The sequence below is a fragment of the Coloeus monedula genome, assembly GCF_965178545.1.
Source record: "Coloeus monedula genome assembly, chromosome: 4".
In the NCBI taxonomy this organism is placed as follows: Eukaryota; Metazoa; Chordata; class Aves; order Passeriformes; family Corvidae; genus Coloeus; species Coloeus monedula.
In genome coordinates this window covers 70195908-70217643 of record NC_138784.1, presented here as the reverse complement: position 1 = coordinate 70217643, position 21736 = coordinate 70195908, and the positions used below count along the sequence as shown (strand labels likewise).

Here is a 21736-nt window from a genome sequence, read left to right as displayed (position 1 = left end):
CTAGTTATCTAGGTTGAGGTTGTTTGCCTCCTATTTGTGTGGACCTGTGTCACTTCTGTTACACATTTGGTGTACATAAACTTGTCTTCCTCACACTCCAAGAGGAAAATAATGTGCCTGGAGAAAGCAAGCATTAGACAACATCCCAATATGCAAGATCTCTGCAGTCCATGTTAGTAGCAGAGAGAGAATAAAGATTTCATTTAAAGTCCATGTCAATCTGATTTGTTCTTCCATGTTTTAATAAAACACGTGGAACGTTACCACTGACTGCAGCGACAACATCCTGGGAACATGTCTGGGAATGGGCCAAATGAATCAACACTTGAGGTACCAGCCTAGACAGACACTCAGCAAAGAGCACAGGAATATAAAGAGCAGAGAAGGTGGGGAAAAAAAAGCATTTTTAGCTGTACTGCACTGTATGGATCAGTACAGTGCACCACCAGAAACCTGTTAACATTTCAGAAAACAAATACTTGTTTAAACAATTTCCTTCCATTAGAATTCAGTCAAAGGCTTCTTCGTTCAGACTCTTCCAGGGTGATTATTTATTCTTCATCTCAAAATATTTTAGTTTCCTCAGAGGAAACTGCAGCATGCTTTGGCTAGCAGTAGCGTGAGTTTGCACAGTACAAGAGTGCTGCAACAATGACAGTAAATGGTGATTTCTACAAATGCTCGTTCCCTTTTCTAAGTGGGATTGCTTGTGATAGGGCAGGAATCGTGTGCAGGTGGAGCCGTTATTTGTATGAATATCATGCCCAGCTGAGTTTACATATTTGATACGATCCTGCCTGACTCCAAGGAGATAAATTAAATTAAGTTCTCAGAAGGGAAGTAATTAGACTATGAAACAATGGCAAAGATAAGGCACTATGGGAGAAAATGTCCTGGCATAAACGGGGAGTGGAGGGGGCTCTCAGTGGAGAAATACATGTTTCCTCAGCTCTCAGTAGATTAGAAAGCTGAGATTTCTCAAAATTAAAATGAGAACCAAAGGGGCTGCTACAGATCTGGTAACCCTGGCTTTGGGGAGAGAACAGGATAGTTGGGGAATGGTGCTGTCAAGGAATCTGCATCAGAGGTAGGTGCTGGGAGGAAGGATTTCAGGGTGGGTGGGCTCCAGGCTTCAGCCTGTTCTCTTGCTTGCCACAGACCTGTTGTGAAATAAGTAGTGTTTCCTACATTCAGTATCCACAGGAAAAAAGAAGGCTGAGAGGTGCCAGAAGTAGAAGACCATTTGTATGAAGGTGTCAGGAAAACAAGGAATCTGCACACTGGAGTTATGGGGCAAGAGTGTTTAGCCAACAGCTTTCAACCCAGAGAGAGGTGGGAGAAGTAGAAGTTTTTGGCATAGTGGGGTGATTGTTGACATGAATTTATTTCTTCTAAAATGGAGCAGATTCCCAGGCCTGAAATCTGCCTTTGTAGTCACTGAGACAACAGATATTGTATTATTTTTGCTGACCTTTAGTTAAGCAAATAATAAATGCTACCACAAGGAAGTACAGTAACACCTTCCTTTTATATTATCTGATAGAATACTTTGTTTGGAGAATCAGGCTCTAAATCTCGTCCTAGTTACATTAGTTTACATTTGTATAATTTTTTTTTACTTCAACAAGGTTGTTTCTGAAATAAAATCTAACTGGATGTAATCAGCTATTAGAGTGAGCAGCTTGCAAACAGTGCTAGTGGGATTCTGAGGGTTTTTTATGTGGATCAGCCAGAGGATCTGGAAGCCTATGATTGTGTGAAGTAAAGGCATATTTTCTGTAAAAATGTCTAAAAATAGCTGTTGTACCATCTTATCAGGTTTATGTGAGCCATGGATCCCTACAGAGAAGGATATTGTGTGATTTTTCATTGGATTAAGAAAGATGGTATCACCACTGGCACGACACGTGGGAGGGATCTTCTTTATTAAACAGCATACTTAATCATACTGAATCCTTAGAAATTATTTAAAATATCCTTTAGTCTTAAAAAATGGATTGATACTGTAAAATGTGTATCAGTCCCCATTTCAAGGGCATTCACCTGGACATCATAGGTTTCTGTGTTAGAAATCCATGAGTATTTGACTAAAAAATCGGGCTGTGGGTGAGATTTCTTAAGATGGGAGCAGATGGTTGTGCTGAGGGACAGGGAAATAGACCGTTCTTCATCAATTCTGGACCATGATTTGAAGCTCAGTGAGTGAAATGGCCTCTTGATTTCAACTGCTGGCCTCACTCCCTGCTGTGGATGGACATTTCATCCCCAACACCATTCAGCCTGTTTATAAAATGATGAAAAGTAAATCCTGTTTGGAATGGAGGATTAATGTAGTCAAGGGGGTGCATTGAGCAGAGAGGGTGTGCACATATCTGTCTTGTTTCATACTGCAAACCGTCACCACAATGTCTGAGTAATGCACCAACTGGATGAGAAATTGCCAGTTTCTGGCAAATTCAGCAGAGGTGTTAATCACTTTGCTTTTGGGGTTATAAAACACAGGTCACACACTTACCTGCTTGAAATTTGGTAGATAATTTTAGATTTCTCTGTTTGAAAGTTCTTTTTAGTATATTTTTGTGGGCAACCTGGGCAAGCAAGGAGATATTTTAGCCTTGGAAGAGATTTGATGTATTTGATGGAGAGTTATGTTCTAGCTTTTTCTGACCATCTTTAGAAATGCTTTTCATAGCTGACATTCTCAGCAGACGCGTACACGGGTGAAGTCTAGAACTAGGAAGGATCTTACACAGCGAGAGGATTCATCCTGGGAGGCAGCTGACGGAGTTATTTTAGAAGGCAGATTCCTTCCTCGGGGTTTCTGCGAGGATGGGGAAGTTTTCAAAAGGAGCTGGGCTCTTGGTCTGCTGGGTCAGCACGTCCTCAGGTTGCTGTGCTTATGCCCTGTTCCCAGCTGGCACATCCCTCTCAGTGGGTGCTGAGAGAGGTCTCAGTTCCTTTTCAGGCTGAACTCCCCTCCCTGGGTGAATTTTTCCACTTTTGAGGTCCACTTCTACTTTAATCAACTGAAAGTTTAGTTCCTTCAGGACATTAGGCATCTGTGTTCTTCCTCCCAAGAGGACAGTTATTTTGGCAAAAAAAAAAGAGATGGAAGTTGTTTATCTGCAGAGGTCTTTGGCCAAGTCCCACCTTCGAACTGTAGAATTGTTATTTGGAAGGAAAAGGAAACCCTGAGAGCCAGGTTAGGATGCAGATTGCCTTCATGTGTTCCAAGGCCTGAGGAAATGATCTGCAGAGGGAGCTGGGAGCCTGAGAGCAGCCCTCCAGAAAGTCAAAATGTTGGATGGAGATATGCACAGAAATAGGCAAAGGCTATGCTGGAGCTCCTGTCCCTCGCTGGAGCTCAGAGATCTACCCCTAGGCAGTACATCAGCAGCCTCTGCTCATCAGGAGCCCTGTTGTCCTTGCTAGAGGTGGGTATCCAGCTGAGAGGGGCTTCCTGCTTGTGGTTGTGCACTCCTTCCTTGTGAGACTCCCAGCAGCTCACAAGTCCCATCTCTTGGGTGGCTTTGCTGGTCTAAGAGCCCCCTGGTATTAGATGTTTTCACCCCTTCCTAGTGACAATGGCACCACGAGTGCAGGATTCAAGGGTCAGGAGGAGCAATAGGTAAGATGGGAATAGGCTAAGAAGGTCCTTAAAAACACAAATGAATGTGTCATGTCACAGGGAATAGGCAGTGAATGGTGCAGAGATGTGCCCAGTTCAAAACATGGACTAGGAAATGTGCTTTGCCACAGTGTGAGTGAATGAAAAAGGCCAGAGAAGAGAAGATTGCAGTAACTGAAAGGGCATGTTTGTGACTCCTCCCATCTCTTTATTTTATTCCTGACTGCTCCCCTGAGCAGGGTCCCCCAGACAGCACAAATGGAAACACAGGTCTTTGGAAACTGTGACCTGCTGTCACCACACAACATGGCTGGTGCAAATAGCAGCCACAGAGATGACTTGTGTGTGTGAGACAGCTGCCACGGGGAAGAAAAGAGCTTTCCACCTTCAGGTGGGCTTCTGACAAAGAGTGAATGGGTGGGAAGTAGCTCAAAGCAGAGGAGAAAATAAGACATAAAAACAAAACCAGAAATGTAGACAAAACAGGAGACACTGAGTAACAATTAGACTAATGTGAGATTAAGTATTTTTACTGTTCACACTGCGTGATTAAGTACTGGGAGATTTGATGACTCTGATTATCTACTCAGAAGTGTATTTATGTGTCTGTCAACAGCAAAATGACATGTTAGAAACAGAGGCTCACCTGCCCCACCTGTATCTGGTATGGATTTTGCAGAGCATAGTTCAACAGTTTATCAGTCAAAATTTTAACAGTGAATTGTGTCTGAACTGAGCACACATGACTGATGCAATATTAACTGCTCAGCAGATTTTGTACATTGGATTTCGACAGCGTGACTTCACTGGTATTATAGGCCTGGTTTCAGGTCACTGAAACCTGTCTGCCCCTTGGGGAGTCTGCTTGACTCGTTCATCAGAACCAGCTCAGAGGTCTGACACCAGCATGGTGTGAACCAGCTCAGGTGTGAATAAAGACACAAGGTTTGGTTATCTTATCCTCTAAATACCTGCAAGCCTGTGTCCTTGGAGTAAGAACTGACACTTTCCTGCCCGTTCCAGCTGACTGGTTCCATTTGGTTATACCTTTCAGAAGATAAATAAGGTGTCAGAGCTCATACACATGGATTCCTTGGTGTCTGGTGTCTCTGGAGGTTTCTGGCTGGTTTCTTGGCAGTAAGTTTGTGCCTCTCAATGTGCCCATTAGTTGACGTGAAGCAACACATAGAAGCCCAAATGTATTTTGGGCATACGGATTCATGTTTGTTTTCCCCTAAACATTTCTAAAGTATTTTTCACAGTGTTTGCTGGTAGTTGGTGCCAGCCTGAAGCCTGAGCATGTTTTCGTGCTAACTCCAGCTGCCTTTGAAATCCTCAAAACTTCTTAAACAAATTCCACTGGCTTTGCAAACTTTGGTTTCCAGTACTAGGTTAAAGGTGGATTTTTTTGAAGTGTGAAAACAGTGTTTCCAGTCATACTTCAGAGCTATGTGAGTGGGGAGAAATGTACATTTTTCTGTGTGCTTGGTTTGAAGTTCATGATTTCATAATGAAAAATGGCTGAAGTTAGAAGGTTAATGGAAAGTCAGAGCCACAGCATTAACTCAGCAGGTAGCTTCCTCCCTCTTACCATCCTACTGAGAGCACACAAATGCCCTCCTGGCTGGAGGAAATAATTATTTGCATCACACATGTTGTTATTTTAAAACCCCACCAGAACACAGAGTAACTTGATAATGCAGTAATTCACAAGTTGAAGTATAACTAGATGGATAGAGCAATAAAACAGGGCAAAAAGACTAGGACAGGATGCTTGTCAGGTTGGTACTCTGATGCACTTTGGATTTGAACTTCAAGGGGCACTGTGCAGGAGAGTGTGACACATGAGAAGACACATAGTTGATAAGGACCTGTGCAATTCTAGGTTTTAAGCTAAAGCGCAAATTAGGAATTGTATAGGAACATCTGTGCCTGCATTTGTGTTGCATTCAGAATTGAGACATTCTGTAAATTTTATTCCAAATCCATCTCTTGAGAGATTGCCAGATTGCAGATGATAAGACCCGTGAGACTGTGTACATTCATCTAGAAATGAACTTCTAACCTCATCAGTTTGCGATGCTAATCACATCACCAACTACTTCCCCAGCAGTTTCTTCTTGTTGTGCTCAGCATCTATGAAGCACTGATACACTTGCAATTTGTGACAAGACACGGGATTTATTGATGCCACATAAAGCTGAGGTAATGATAAAAAAGAGAAAGGGCTGATGACTGTTTCATGATGTATCATAAATGAATGCATCACTCCAGTTAAGCAGACAATAGGCAGGAGCAAGTGCTATAAAATCACACCCCTTGCTTCATAACTCCTTTTTTTTATTCTGGGAGAAGCCAGGCATTGAGTCGCCTCAAAGGCTGAGCTGGAGAATACCTTCTCCCCACACATGCTTCACCCAGCTCAAAATTGAGAAACAAGATGTATTTGTTGTCCTAAGGTCCTTCAGCATCATCCTGACAAGCTTTATTGGCAGATGCTCTTTAAGCAGGATACAGCTTTCATTTACTAATTCAGCTTTATTTGTGGGGAGCAACACAGCTTTTAGCACAGCAGAGAAGGGGATGTTGCCAGAGTGCCCTGTGTCCATCATCACTAAGGCTGCATTTAGTACCATTTATTTTAGTCTTCATCTAATAGCTACCTTTCATTCTAAATACCTTGAATTAATTAGATGTATTGCTTAGGAAAAAATGAGTCACCACGTGTGACTTGTATGTGTGACTTGGCTGCATAAAATACTAGAAATCTATAGAACTGTAGCTTATAAGCCAGCTGGTTAGAAAACATTTTCTTGAATGCCATGAAACAACCCACTTTTTCATACTGATTTCTTCTTAATGATATGAATGAAAACAAAGAATTGACGAAGAGAAATTTGCTATCATTGTCCTTTGAAGTACATTTATTAACTCTTGCTTTCAAAGTATTTTTATTCCCATTTCTGCTTCATCATGACTTGCAAAAAGTGAGTGGGCAGTGGTAAAACCTAGCTAAAATAATGGAAAAACAACCACATGTCATTGCAATATTGCTCTTTAGCCCTACTGTTCCCACAGCTAGACATGCATTTATTTTACATTAAGGATTTGCTGTCTTTTAACACTAATTGCTGCTTATGACATTAATATTGTGCTTGTTGCTGTCTGAAATATTGGTGGTGTTAACCTCTATGCTCTGCTGCAGGACAGTGCCACAGTGCCATATGTAAAAAACATAAATTCTTTCTGCAATGGTTATTAGGGATTTAAAACCATGGAAAGATTCCAGTCTTCCAGCCCTTCAGTGCCTATATCACCCTTAAAAATCTTTTAGATATATATTTTTAATATATTTAGCTATCTGAAGATACCCAGGAGGAAGTTTGAAAGCACTTTGATGCTTAGTTACTGTAGGAAGTTACTTGCATCATATGGTACCTAATAATCTTTAGAAGTCTGGTCCTTGGCTACTAATAGGGTGTTTTTAAAAATTATACTTCCAGGCCATAAGAAAAGAGGGTACTGCAGCTTAAAGTCCTCTTTTCTGGACAAGTGGCTGCAAGTATAGAGCTGGCTTCTGGTTTAAACTCCTCTGTTACATCTCCAAAGACACTCCAGAAACATTTGTGAATCCGGGTTTCTGTCTCCTAAAAATAGAAACCTGAAACCTATACATAGGGTCCCTATGCTCCACAATGATACATGTAGCAGGAATAAATGAACTTCACTATTTAATTTTTAATTAGACTCCCTTTATGATATCCTTTGTAAAACTGGGGAGATTAAGCTTCTCAAATTTATTCTCACCTGGTTAAAAACCAATTAGCTGTTTTACACAAGCAAAATGCATCCTTATTCACAAGGAGTTCTGCTAATTATATTGTTCTGGTTAAATGACTTTTCTGCCACTTGGTGTATTGAGTTCAAGTCTACTTTGGACTCTACAGTGATGCTGCCAAGACATGAATCCAGCCAACTGAGACCCCCAGCAGTCTTGCCTGATTAAAGATTCTAAGATACAGCCCAGCTGAATTGTTCCATGATTAATTCTGCCCATTGCTGGGAGGTTTTTTTCCTGTTCTCTCCCTCTGCTTCTTTCCTGAAGACCACATTGTCTTGGTTTGAAAGGCAGGTGTCTGCTAAGGAACACACATGCAAAGCAAACCCAATAGCAGTGGAAGTAGAAGACATATTTTTGTCCCTAGTATCTGGGAAGATTGAAAATGAACCAGGCTTGAACATCAGTAGCCTTCACTTTGGCTTTGAAATGTCAGGTTCAGTTATGGAGGGCTGGAGCCACGTTGTCCTCTGTCATTCCCCAGCTGTGCAGTGGAGCAGTGCCTGGACTTCCAGGTGTCCCACTGCTTTCACAAGTGTCAGGAGAAGTGGATCTGCCTTTGAGTTCGGTTTTCTACGCTCTGTGATTGAGGACAGTAACTCATAATGAACGTGGAGTGGCACAGTCTGTCCTCCGAGATCAATCCTCTGCTGTGCAGAGCTTTCCCACTTACTCTTTTATGGTACAGGGTGTCTGTGACTCACCCGAGGGCTATTGGCACTTCCCACAGGCGACTGGGGGAGCAGTCTTCTGTGTAGGAGTGTCCTAATACAGTGATGATGAAATGTGGAAACCTGCCTAGCCTCTTACTTATCCTTCTGTCTCAATAAATAAAGTCAATTGGCTTCCCAGTAGCCTGGTGGGAAGGAGGGGGTTTTCTGACAGGCTGCTGATGAGTTTGTCATGTGGTTTGTCCCGGCAGATCGAGTACTTGAGTCAGAGCCACTGCCTGGATGCCAGCTAAGGATTGCCCAGGAGCCTCAGGAGAGCTGTGCTCCAGCATCCCAGTCTGCCAGGCTTCCCTGCTCCCTGGACATGTGGCCCTGGGCCAGCCAGGTGGGCAGGGTGCAGGCAAGCACAGCTGATGCAGAGTGGCCCCAGCGACACAAGTACATTGAGACCTGATCAAGACGCAAACCCACACCTGCTAGGAGAAGCAAAGGGGTTATTATTGTACTCCCTGCACACATGGGGTCTCCAACCCATTTTGGAGGGCATTTGCTGTTCCTCACTGTAGGAGACATCTGCAGCTGGGCAAGTGTGACACTGTTGGCCGCTGGCATGGCACTGAGGAGCTGTAATCTGCTTTAATTGTCACATGCACACCCAGACTGATGAGACTCAATCAAAGCTCGTGATTTTCTCAGCTGACCAGCAACAACTGGCAGAGCTGAGCATGCTGAGGACGACTCAGCTTCATTGGGGGACAAGAAATTTATGTTCAGGCTGTCATTTGCGCTTGGTTGCCCATTTTCTTTTCCTGCTTCTTGTGGAGAAAATGTAGTTTTGAGGCGTAAACCTCTTTGGATGTGACTATAGAGCGCAGCCCTGCTTCCTGCTGTGAGGCAAAGTGTCTTTTTGGTTACATCAGAGTTTTCTGAGTACATAACCCATCTCTGCCTTTGTGCTGTTACTTGTCCTTATCATCAGCAGTTCAGCTGCACCTCACCCCTATGCATTAGCTTTTAGGGTAACCCAATAGATAAAGATGCTGTAAAAGTCACAGCTGGGAGTCCCAGCTCTGCCACATGTGGGTGACAGCTACATTTGTTTCCCATATCATGGAATGAAATACCTGGTTTTGTTATATTTTTCAACTCTGTACTTGTCTGGATAGGCATTTTTCCGTGTTCCTGTGTAACTTACCTATGCAGGTGCGTGGGTGTTATAGCATTCACCCTTCAGTAGTATGTATTCAAACCAGTGAAGGAGATAATAGTAGACAACAACACCCCTGTGTCTGTGTCAAATGGATATTTCACAGATGGCAGGGCTTTCTTTTCAGAGGTGCAATGTCTGCTGCCAGGTTTCAGATAGAACTGAGTGTATGTGTACACACTGCACTCACCTGAGAGCCAGGAGGCCACACAGTGTTACACCAGTTATTCAGCTCTTCATTCACTGCAAACTAATAAGATCTCCTCGTTTTATGAGGCAGAGTACAAGGATAGTTGCTCTGACTGCAGCCAGATCACCCTTCCGAGAGTGTCAGTCTTCCCGTTTTTCAGGGGTTTTGCCAACAGAACCTGCTTTTATGTTCTTGAAATACCTCCAGAGCAACCCACCTCGGCCCAGGAGTTGCTCACCACCTTTAACTGCACGTGGCTCCTCAGTTTCCCAGGCGAGGGAGTGGGAATCAGCTTTAATTACTGGCTGCACATGTAAATCCATAGTCCTCCACACTACAAAAACAGGGCTGCTGCCAAGAACTAAAGGATGGTACACTGTTTTTGTCTGAGATAAATCCTTGCAGACACTGCTTTTATCTTTTTCACCTTTAATGATTAATTCGTCATTAATATTTGTTTTGATGTGTTTCACATTAAACAACCTGGAGGTTTTTGCTCAAGCTTTGCATGCCTTTTTGATTGCTGCCAGTTGGGATCCACCAATTAGAAACCATCATTCTCATGGTTTGGTCTGCTTCTTGTGGAAGATATTCAGGGATATTCCTGAAATGGCACTGACATGGTGATATTCCTGTTCTTGAATGGGCTGCCAGAACTGCATTCCAGAAAGTTATTTGGACCTAGTCTTCCCACTAGAGTAGCAAGTTCTGGTAATAGAAGACCCAGAGCTTGAATTTCTTTGCCTTGAATAGCACCTGAAAATGCTTGAGACATGTGAGCACAAGGTCAGCACCTAACTCCAGGTGTATGATCCAGGAATCATTCATGATTATTCTCAAAGTACCTATATTAATTTGTTATGTTTGCAAGGGGTTATAAAGTTCCATTGGTGCCTGGCAAAACCCCATGAATCTGTCCTGGAAACATTCAGCTTTTGTCTGAGCTCTGTTACGATCTGACTAGGAAGTATAACATGAGGTAGGGCAGGGATCAGAAATTGCAAGGTGTATGTGGGTAGGTGTTGCCACAGCCAGTTAATGCTACAGCTGATTAACTCCTGTGGTAGTTTGAAAACAAACCAGTGGGAGGCACCAAGTCAGAATAACAATTTAATGGGGAAAATTAAAGAAAAGGGAAAAAGAAAGACTAAAAGAAAATACTGGTTCAAACTGACAGAGTCAAGATACAACCTGAGTCCCTGTTAGGCAGGGTGGTGGTAGCAGTCTGGTAGAACAGTGGTTGCAGACCTCTGAAGCAGTGATCCTGTAGAAAAGGGTCTGCTCCTCCTCGGAAGGTCCAGTGGTGGCTGTGTAGCTCCTGTCCTCTGGAAATCCAGTGGAAAGGGTTGTCTCTGGTGTTCAGTCTCAGATTATATCCACGATGGGATGCTTGGTTCCTCCCTCTGGGTGGAGCATCTCACAATGGGGTAATGAGTCACGAGGCCAAGTGTTGATTAGGCTCATTAACAGAAGATGGTCCGGAGGGAGTTATCTCTGAGTCAGGCGGCAGGACAATGATGGGCCATTAACAGCAAGATAGCCTGGGGGGAGGAGGCAAGGAAACACTGCCCCACCTGATTTCAACAGCTCATGAGGATGGTAATGGAATATACTGCAACCCAGGACACTCCACAGCTCAGGTTTCCAGCTGTAGAATGTCTCCAGCTTGACTTTATTACTCTGAAATCTCATGAGAACATTTTATGCACATGGTACATAAGGCTGGGATTTGCTGTAGAAGATATGCAGTGCTAGGGAGGAAAGGCCATTGAAATGGATGGAGATATTTCTGGCTCTTCACTCCTGAGTAACAGGAGGTTATAGAGGTGATGGGTAGGATCTGGAAAATGAAATGGAGAGGGGTCAAGTTGTATAATCATGAGACAAAGTGTCCTGAGACCTCCTTGTCCTTTCTCCTCCACATGGGTCCCAGAGGAGGCAGCTGCACTGACAGCAGAATCACTCAGCATCCTGCTAAGATGCTGGATCAGGACAAATCCCATCCTGGCCCATTGCTTTGCATACAGAAAATTACATGCCTAACTGAAGTGTTAAGTCGTGAAAAAACTAAACTGGAAACCACGTTAATTTTAAAATCATCACCATGTTCTAAGGCTAATAGAAGTAGGTCTTTGGTGGGCATCCCTCTCCTGAATTTTGTCTGTTCCTACTTCCTTCAGACACCTGCTCTGAGCCACTTGCTGCTTGCTACCAAGACTGGCGCTTTTTGTCACAGTCTACTCTTCAGTCACAGCTGAGGGAAGGTTATGAAGTGACTCATCCCTCCATGTTTACCTTTGTGTACCATCTTCTAGGGCATTCAGGGTCTTTCTCTTCTAGCTGGTTTTCCAAAGCAGACCAAATTAATCTGACAGAAGCACAGCAATCTTAAAAATATTAGTGAAGAAATTAATTTACTTCCTGTGTTGTGAGCAGTGTGTGTTTTGAAGCCCCCATGTGACCACAAAGTTCAACTCCTTGTCCTTCCAGCCACAGAGATTTAACTAATTTGGCCAGGTAGTCAGCATATGGGCACTGAACTATCTGGCTTTGAGATGGAATTAGCTCTCCCTTGCCCAGTTGTTAGAGCAAGTGTGGGTGGGAACAAAAGGTATCATGGTGGTAGGAGATCAGAGGAGGTCAAGAAACACCGTCTGGCATGGGGACATAGCACCATTTCTATGTTTCAGCTCATAAAAATGTGCTCTCTTTTATTTTTAACGCAAGGGAATATTCAGTACTAAATCCAGCAAACCTCCTCCAGCTCTTTGGTATAGGCAAATTAAGGATATAACTTAAAAAAATGCCAGCAATCGTAAGTGTAGTAGGAGAGAAAAACCAGATATTTTGGCTTTTCAGACTCTGTAGAGCCACCTTTGCTGAGCAGCTGAGATCTGCCTGGTTTTGTTCACATCTCTGCTCTGTGTCTGAGCCGAGGCTTCTCTTAAGTTTCACATTATTTGCATGTGTGTTTGTGAGTTAGAGGGAGACTGCTGCCCTGAGATGGTGGGGACCAACGCTCTTTCTGCAGCCGCAGAAGCTGTCACCACTGCTGGACCGTGTTCTTGGCTGTGGGGGGAAGACGTTGTGGGCGATATGGAACAGTAGAAATTAATGTCAGGGTCATTAAACCTTCCACCTTTCTTCTAAAGCTGTCTCCATGGTGCCCATTTCAGCGGAAGGTGGTTGACTTGGTGGCATCAATCTGGCAGCCTCTTACAATTTGGACCCTTGAAAATCAACTGGACATGTACGATGTGAGGCACCACACTCTCCTCCCTCCCTTTCATATCCCAAACATCAGCAGTAGTGTGGCCAGCAGGACCAGGACAGTGGCTGTCCCTCTGTATTCAGCACTGGTGAGGCTGCACCTCCAATCCTGGGGTCAGTTTTGGGCCCCTTGTCACAAGAATGGCACTGAGGTGAGGCAGTGCAAGGCCCATGCACAGAATCAATATTGGAAGGTTTTTTGGGAGCAGGAATGGTGGGAAGAGCTATGCTTCAGCCAGCCAGCCATTTCCAGGACAGCCACCAGTTTCCTTCCTCATACCAACCCCTGCCATCTCACTCAGCCTTGTTCCCCTCTTAGCAGATTTGCCATGGTTTCTCCTTGAGATCAGGCTGGCTTGTTCCAATGCATCCTCACATCATTCTGAGCCATCATGAAGATTTTTTGGTAGTTTTCTTTCACGTGGAAAGCAATCTGATCTGATCATTCTCTGTGAACGTGTGTGAGACTATCCAACTATCTGTTGAAATTATTGACTCATTTCAAACAAATAAGACAGCTGAGCAGAGATAAGTTTTCAGTGTCCCCCAGAGCAGAAACTGTGATTTACACACTTCCCTTGGCCAACTGGTGAATTCATCAACCCTCATGCTGCTGGCAAAACTCTCTCCAGGGTACGTGTGGGAATAATGGAACACTGATTCTCAAAGACATTTGGTTACTCAAAGCCACGAAACCTTACAGGTTCAGGCTTTGCTAGTTCTGGCTTTCACAAAATTATTTGTGCTTTCTTGTGGCATTTTGTCTGTGACATGCTGCTCATGGAGGTGCAGCATTACATGTCAGGTCTTGCAAATGTAACACTGACTTGGAAAGAGTTGTTGTGGGGGGAACCTGCCCTACTTTAGCAGCTCTCATGTTTGCCCAAGGTTTTTGTGTAGTACTCTTCTAACTGATCCTGCTTTTCAGTATTAAATATGATTGATGTTAATGTAAGTGATTCAGTTGTGGATTGTAGCTGGGGTGTTTCACATGCTCTCCTGGCAGATCAGCAGCCAAAGCAACAGCAAAATCTGGGTTCTCTGCTTTTATCAGTGCAGAGTGCAGCCCCTCTAATTAATGATCCAGGGCAGCATGCTGCAGGTTTAATGCCAGCTCTTTGGCCTCTGGTATGGTCAGGAGCCAGCAGAGATGTACAGAAAGCTCAGTCATTAAAGGATTTAGTTTCCCTTATTGTACACCAGCTTCCAAATTTTAATCCCTTGCTTCTTAAAAGCAATCTCCAGCCAAAGCCCATGGAATATATTGATTTTCAGATTTTTTTTGGCAAACATTGAAGTGAGTATTGTCCATTAGAGCTAGATCTGGACCTATGGGGCCTTGTGCACTTCTCATGGCAGTGAGTAGGATGTGATGTCTCTGTGCCAGCCAGGAGCAAGGGAGGATTTTAGCATCACTGGGGTGCCATGCCATGTACTCATCACCACTCCAGCACTGCAGCACAGCCCATTTGGCGTGATGGGAGCTGCCATGCAGGGCCAAATACCACTCCTGGTCAAGTCAGATCTTGTTTCAGGGATGTCTTTCAGCCCCTTTGGAGCTGGATGTTTTTGTGTTTCAGCAGTAGCAGTCAGGGGAAAATGACAATTTCCCTATCAATGCAATGACTGCACAGCAAGCAAAGGGGGCCAGTCTGCGCTTGGGGCTCTGCTGCAGATCAAACACTCTTTCGTTAGCCCTTGTTTGCACAGCTGCCATGCCCAGAAAGCTCACTTGAGGTCCTTGGTTGCCCAGTTCAGTTTGCTCCTTTAAATCTTGTCTGGCCATGTGTTAAAATATTGCTCAAGTGCAACATTGCCTTCATTCTTTTGTGTTGTTGATACCTTTGTAAGAGCACATGGCAGAGTCATAGACTGAAAGTCTGGAGGGGAAGCTTGATAATTTTACATGGTTGCATCGAGCCCCGAGGTTTCTGTCTGCCTGAGGCACAGCATCCAACCCAGGGCTGCTCTGAACAGGGGGAATCCATCCTTCCTTTTCATAGTTTCTTTCTTATACTAAACTTTTCATAGTTTCTTACCAGGGTTAATCCATCTTTATGTTTTCTTTGTACACTTCAGTTTCCCTGAGTCTCACTCCTAGATTTATTTTCCTCTTCTTTTTCCCACGGATTGCAGCATCTCATGAGCCTTGTAGGGTGAAAAGTCCTGAGTCTAAAAAAGAATTAGCCTCTCTTTATTTGTAATTTTATTTCTAGACATCTTCATTCTGTCTAATGGCCTCAGAATATTTCTGAAATTGAACAAAGCAGTGGTGGCTGGAGGTGGCACCTGCCCTTTGTGCCACAGATGGAGGAATTTTGGGGACACATCGGAATGTAGGACATGCAAGCAGCATATGGAGTTTGCCAGGACGGAGCGGGAGCATCAGGAAAAATAGCAAATGTGATGAAAGGGAGGTTGAAAAGGTGGTAAGGGCAATTTTCCTTAGTTCATATCAATTTGCGTAATCATATCTAATTTGCTTTAAGCAAGTCCATGCTTTGATGTTCACTTTCAGGGCTTTTTTTCTTTCTTTGGAAACAAGTAATGAGAAATGGTGTCATCCCAGTTCATGTCCATGTCCCGTCTGATACAGCCATATTATTGCACCATCACATACCCCAGAAGCATCAATGAGTTGCTTTGTGCAGAGTTAATCTGGCAGATTTATCTCTTGCAGTGTGGGAGCCACATATTGGGAAGGGAGGAGTCTGGAGAGGGAGGACAGAAGGAAGAGAAGGGCTGCAGAGAAGTGGGGTTAAGATTCTGTCACTGGGATGGGAAGGAGAAGGAATTGAAGCAATATGGCCCACTGATTAAGATATTACTCTGGGATTGAGGAATCTTGGCCCTCTCTGCTCCATTCTCTCTTGTGATTACAGAAAAACTTATTTCTGCACAATGCTTCCCCTTCTGTAAAGTGAGAGCAGCACCTTTTAAAATAATAGATCCTGTCAGGTCTTGAGGAGATCATACAGTCCAGTATTTCTGCAGGGCTGCGTGCAGGCATTTGGAGGCTTAGCAGAATGAATCCTCTGAACCTTTAAGACTCACTTGGTTCTCCTAGAGGGGGATAAAAATGGAGTTAATTAGCCCATCCCCAAATCCTTCCTGATCTGCGACCAGCAAGTAGCTGCCACTTCACAGTGCTTTTCTTGGCTCTTGATGTACCCAAGCTTCTCTGCAAACCAGAAGTGAGTGTCTGCCTGTTACTCACATGTCTGGCACTGTTGATCTGCTAGCAGAGTAGTGGGACAGATTTACCCGATCCCCATTGGACTTTGTGGTGCCAACAAAACCTTGTGATGATGCCACACCCGTTTGCCCAAACCCCAGTGTATTATTGAAATGAACATTGTTCATCCTTGAAGGATTAATTATTGTGTATCAAGGCTGTAAGGGATTGCTTGCTTATGCTTTAAAGGGAAGAAAGCAGCACATGAATTTCTGTGTGAATTTCTGGAGTGAGTGGCAGAGGAGCTGCTGCTGGTGGCAGTGACCTCTGCTGGGAAGTCCACAGCTGGTCTGGTCCAGCTCCAGCAACACAACCCCCAAATTTCTCTAAACTGTGGCCTTCACCCCAAGTAATCTCCATGTTGCTGATTTTTTAATTTTGAATTCCATTTTCCTTTTAATAGCTTGTCATTTGAGAGTTCCTCTGAGTAGAGAAATGCTGTTCAGGACAAGCTGCTTAATTTGCAGGTGTGCGATGTGCACTTTGCCAGGGATATTAAACACTGCACAACACCACGATTGAGGCCTTTCTGGTCTTGAGGAGGCTGAGAGAAAGGGGAGAAAAATGCCTCCTCCCCTTCTCATCCTGCCCCCGGAGTGCAGCAGCCACCAGCAGTTGGGGTGACTGGTAGGCACAGACATCACCTCCCAAAGGGACATCATGCTCCAAATGCCATCATCCCTATGAGACACTACTCTTCGTGTCCTTTGGGGGTGATTCAGCTTCCTCAGCTGTCTTCTCCCAGATTACACTTCGTATTTGCTGTCTTCCCACATGCTTACGTCCTGCATCTGATTTCAGAGCGGGGCAGATGCATCTGATTGCAGAGGACCCCGCGGGGCTGGGACTAAACCTTTCCTCCCCCCTTCTCTGCAGCACTGAGCAGGTTTATCCGCCCTCCCTCCGAGAGCACAGGGCGCGGTGCCCATTTGGTTTGCAAATGAGGGAGGGGAGAGGGTCTTGCGGCAGCCCCAGCGCTCAGCGTTGCATCCCCGATGAGCTCTTTCCTGGCCTCTGCCCCCCCGGCTGTTCGCCGTGGGTGACCATGTGTGTGATGGTGAGGGGCTGCTGCAGCTGTCCCAGACGGGGTTGGTTAGGCTGCTCTGGGGAACCTCTGAGGTTCTCAAAAACAGAAGTGCAAAGCATTGGTGAAAACCGTATCGCAGACTAAACTGGGGGCTTTAAACATTATGGCAGATTGTTTGTGTTAAACTGCCATCATCCTGATGGTAGGAGGAACACAAAGGGTCATGTGAATATGCATGGTGCATAAAGAAAAATGGAAAAATAGATATAATAAATTTCATTTAAAATTACTAATTGCTTGAAATATCATTTCTTACGTACCTTCAACTAAGCTAAACAGGGCAAACCTGCCTTTGCCCTATCTAACCCTTAAGGGACTGGGCACTAGACCTGCACAACAAAATAAATGCTTCCAAGCACTTGCTGTGTAAAGCCAAGTGGGTGATGTATTGGTTTCCTGTTGCAAGTACTAAGAATTTAATTTGGGATGCAGCCTACCTGGAAATTCTGCTGAAGTATCATGGGATTTTCCAGCCATTTGGATAGAATGAAGAGCCAAGTCATGTATTTGTTGCTCTAACATCTCACGGTGCATTATATTTGAGTTTGCGTATTGTTGATCTTAAATTTCCTGTGTGTGAAAGTCCTTGCACGAACACAGCTTTTGATGACTGATTAGGGGCATAAATTCAGGTCAGTCATAACCTTTCCAGTGAATTCAGAGGAAATTGAATTAGTCTGCATGCTTACAGGAAAGATCCTGCTGGGCACAAGGGACTTTCTGCTCTCCACATCACCATACAGGTGTTAGGACGCTTGTGACCATAAAGGATAAGGTCCTGACACATGATTAAACATCTTAATTAACCTACTTGAACCTAGAAACATGCAAAGAGTTTTGCATTTGCTGATAGTGCATGTTTACTTTCCTTCTGAACATACCCATCTGTTGCTTAATGTGTGGCCTCTTAGAATTTTCCATCTTTCTCTTGCTCTTAAAATATTGTCTGCAATTGCTGTAATTAATATTCTGCCCTGGGGTTGTACTGGGGTAGTCTCTTCAGGGTTTGCACAAGTTAAATATATCCTTTGCAAATTATTTGTAAACATTTAAGGAACAAACCCATAGAAGCATTGCTGAAGTAGCTAATTAATGTGTACTTGTAGAGATGATTTTTCTCTTTAAAGCTAGCATTTTGGCAAGGGCTTGGTGGGAATGGTGAGGATGCAGAAAAGCCATGAAGGCTCTTGGAGCTGTTGCACACAGTGCTTAATAATGCTGCAGGGAAACTTTGGGCATCGAGACCAGGCTTAAAATCAGAGCAGCATGAATTTGGTGGGGAGTGTGAGGCTGTCATATGGCTGCTGATTCCCTGTGCCAACTTCTCCATGGGCTCAGATCCCTGCTTTCTCCCGACCAGCCTGCACCCTGCCTCTGTGACTCCCTTGCATCCTGCAGCAAAGGTGTCCTGAGAATTCCCTGTCACACCTTTTCACTCTGAGGAAAGCGTCCCTTGAACCCTGCATTCTCAGCTGTCCTGAGAATTCAGCCTCCAACCAACCATCTTCGTTCATCTGACACAGGAACTGTAAACCTCTGATGCCTCAGATACTTAACCCTTATACGTTTTGGCATCAGAGACGATTGAAAGAAATTTCTCTGACTAATGACTGTGTTCTGGGCTGTGAAGCACTTTGGACGGTTTACTTTTGTTGAAAGGGCCCAAAAGATTATCTAGTTCCAATCCCCCTGCCTTGGGCAGGGAGACCTTCCATTAGATCAGGTTGCTCAGAGCCCCATCCAATCCATCCTTGAACACTTCCAGGGATGAGACATCTGAAACTTCCCTGAACAGCTTCTGCCAGTGCCTCACCACACTCAGAGTAAAGAATTTTTTCCAAATATCTAATCCAAACCTACTCTCTTTCAGTTAAAAGACATTATCCCTGCAGTTCTATCACTGCATGTCCTTGCAAAAAGTTTATGATGTTGGATAAAACACTGACAAGTAGTATGTAGTTAAAAATAGCTTTATGTTTTGCAGTCATGTGAAAAAAAAATTAAATCACTATTTCATCTTATCTTACCTTGTGTTTTTTCAGGATCAAGCATGAAAATATAGTTGCCCTGGAAGACATCTATGAGAGCCCGAACCATTTATATCTGGTCATGCAGTTGTAAGTACTGAACCTAATGAAGTTTTTGTGTTAAAATTGCCAACTCTTCTTGTTCTGAGTTTGTCCTTTAACCTGAAAGATGGGATATGTGAGAGATATTTGTCTTGTGTGCTACAGACTGCAAAATCCCTGGAGAATGGTCAAAACCAAATCTCCAGTTATGATGTGCTGGGTTGTTGTGAAATTGGGAATTAAATTGTTTTGTGACTAGTCTCGCCCAAATCAAACCAGAGTGGTTTTGTGAGATCACATCAAAAAAAGAGCAGAACAGACAGACAGGGCAGTGGAAGTAAATTACAGCTGAGAAAACCCAGATGTGCCATAGGGAAGCCTGGAGCATCTGATAGAGGCAGCTCTGGGGTTAAATACCTCAGCCCTGGGGAAAAATGCTGGTCCCTTGTCTGTTGGTAAGGTCCAGGCATAGTGATGTCCTCAGAAGTTGTTGTGCTGGCATTGTGGGGAGAATAGTGTCCTGTAAATTTTTAGTGTGTTTCTGTAGCCCTAAATTTCAATTCCAAGTGCTGCAAAAGGACTTGCACAGGATAGTGTTGTAAAAATTCCAACAAACCAGCTGGATTGTGGGAAGTACCAATTTTGTGATAAGTTGATTTACAAATCCTTGGTTTTGTTTAATCTCTTTAAAAAAAATAGATGGATATTATTCCTACTTATTATTAGCTTGTTTAATGTAGCGTAACCATCACTTTTATAAAATCCCTGCATCAGGATATTTGGGTTATCTGAAGTGTAGTTCTGTAATCAGAGGTGACACCGTGTGTATCTTGGTATAAATTTCTACTTGATCACTATTCAACACTTACTAGGGAATTATCCTTCCTGTTATAGCTGTACTTGTAAACCCAGCCAATTAATTTTCCAAAGGCCAGACATTTAGCTGCTCCAGTGGGCCACAGGTTCACTGATGCCATCTGGGGTGAGATGCCCAGCTGAAGCCAGAGGCAGGAGCTCATCAGCAGCGTTTGAGGTGGCAGCTCCAAGCAGTGCCCAGCTCCAACAAAGAGCTGTGCCTTGTGTTACAAGATAGATCAAGAGCATTAAACTGAATGCAGGGAATAATCTTTCTGCACTTTTTTGGGAAAGGGCTGGGTTATCCCAAGGTGAAGAGGACAAGGCCAGGTATTCACCCTCATCTCTGTGGATGTTACATGAAGGATGATGCAACCTCTGCACTGCTTCTGAATTTTCATCAATAGTTGGGCTTGGGATCAACTGATATCAAGAGTTGGGTGGCAACAGTGCAAGGTCCAGGAGGCTCAAAGTCCATTCTGCATGCCTCCTTTCATGGATTCCTGTTTGAAAGAAGGCATGTACAGATAATCTCTTGTTGCCAAGGTAACACCAACTTGTTGATACAATAGCTATGAACCATTGCACAGCATGAAGTATCTTATCTATTTGTTTACATTTCTGCCTTGATTATTATTAGATTCCTTGTGGGTTTTTCAGCTTCTCATCTTTGTGTATGTCTCCTAAACAATTTCTCCTAATTTTGTCTACATTTAAAACTTGGGTTCTGTGAAGCAGAAGGGGTTCTGATCAAGCAGCTTTGAGAAAGCCACATTTCAATTGCAGAAAATAGGGGGTAAAATCAGGGCCACTCAAAGATCAGTGTCCTGAGCACAAAAGATCTCAAATCCATATGCCCTTCTCCCTGGGTCATTGCTTGCTAAGTGGTATCTAGCTAATACTTCCCAAGGATTATTTTGTGGTGTGGACAGCATTTTCATTACCAGCCTTCCAAGCACTCCGTTATGTTGTGGAAAATTCACATTACAGCCCCTGAGCATCTTGCTCCACCTCTGTGGGAGAAGGCTTTTGAAGGCAGACCAAGCCTGCCTGTTTATGTTTGTCCTTGAGTACATCTACTTTTACATGAAAGCCATGCTTGTTAGCAGGCCAACTTGAAGGATAAATATCACACCTCATTTATTCTGTCAAAGATATGGGCAAGTAAAGGTCTCAGTGTTTGTGCTGGACTTGAAAAGAAGGGAGGTTAAGAGGCAGCTGTCCATGTCTACTTGACACTTAATTTGTTCCTGCCAGTCCCCCTTGGGAGCTCTTCCCAGGGTTACGTAGCTGTTGGTGAATCTGCCCTGTATGTTTCCTGGCTTGTTCATGGGGAAATAAGATCTCTGACTTTGGTTTCACCACCTTGTTCTCACATATATTGTACACAAGCCATCACAGAACTGTTCAAACTGACACAATCCTCTTAGTCCTTCTTAGACCAGAAGTCCAGGTTGGAGATTCCTGGATTCGACAACTTGGAATTTCATGTGCTGTCTCAAGGGGTTATACTGTTCCTTAGAAAGGGCTGGGCTGGACTATTTCTTCTTTCTTTATTTTTCCAAAATGCAAGATATTCCAACCCAGTGCCTCTAAGTTTGGCAAGGTTGTGGACAACTCCTTGCTGTCTTTCACTCCCAACAGTATTGCTCAGCTGTGGTATGAGGTGGTTACTGGTGCAGCTGC

General features: G+C 43.8%; 1 protein-coding gene across 1 annotated transcript in view; it reads left to right on the top strand.

Moving 5' to 3' along the window:
- CAMK1D (calcium/calmodulin dependent protein kinase ID) overlaps nt 1-21736 on the top strand; it is a gene marked incomplete at both ends in the record, with an annotated part of 122371 nt that overhangs the window by 27466 nt on the left and 73169 nt on the right. Inside the window, one exon of the mRNA XM_082280377.1 lies at nt 19169-19243. Within this exon, the coding sequence (XP_082136503.1) occupies nt 19169-19243 (75 nt within the window). The remainder of the gene's footprint in view (nt 1-19168; nt 19244-21736) is intronic.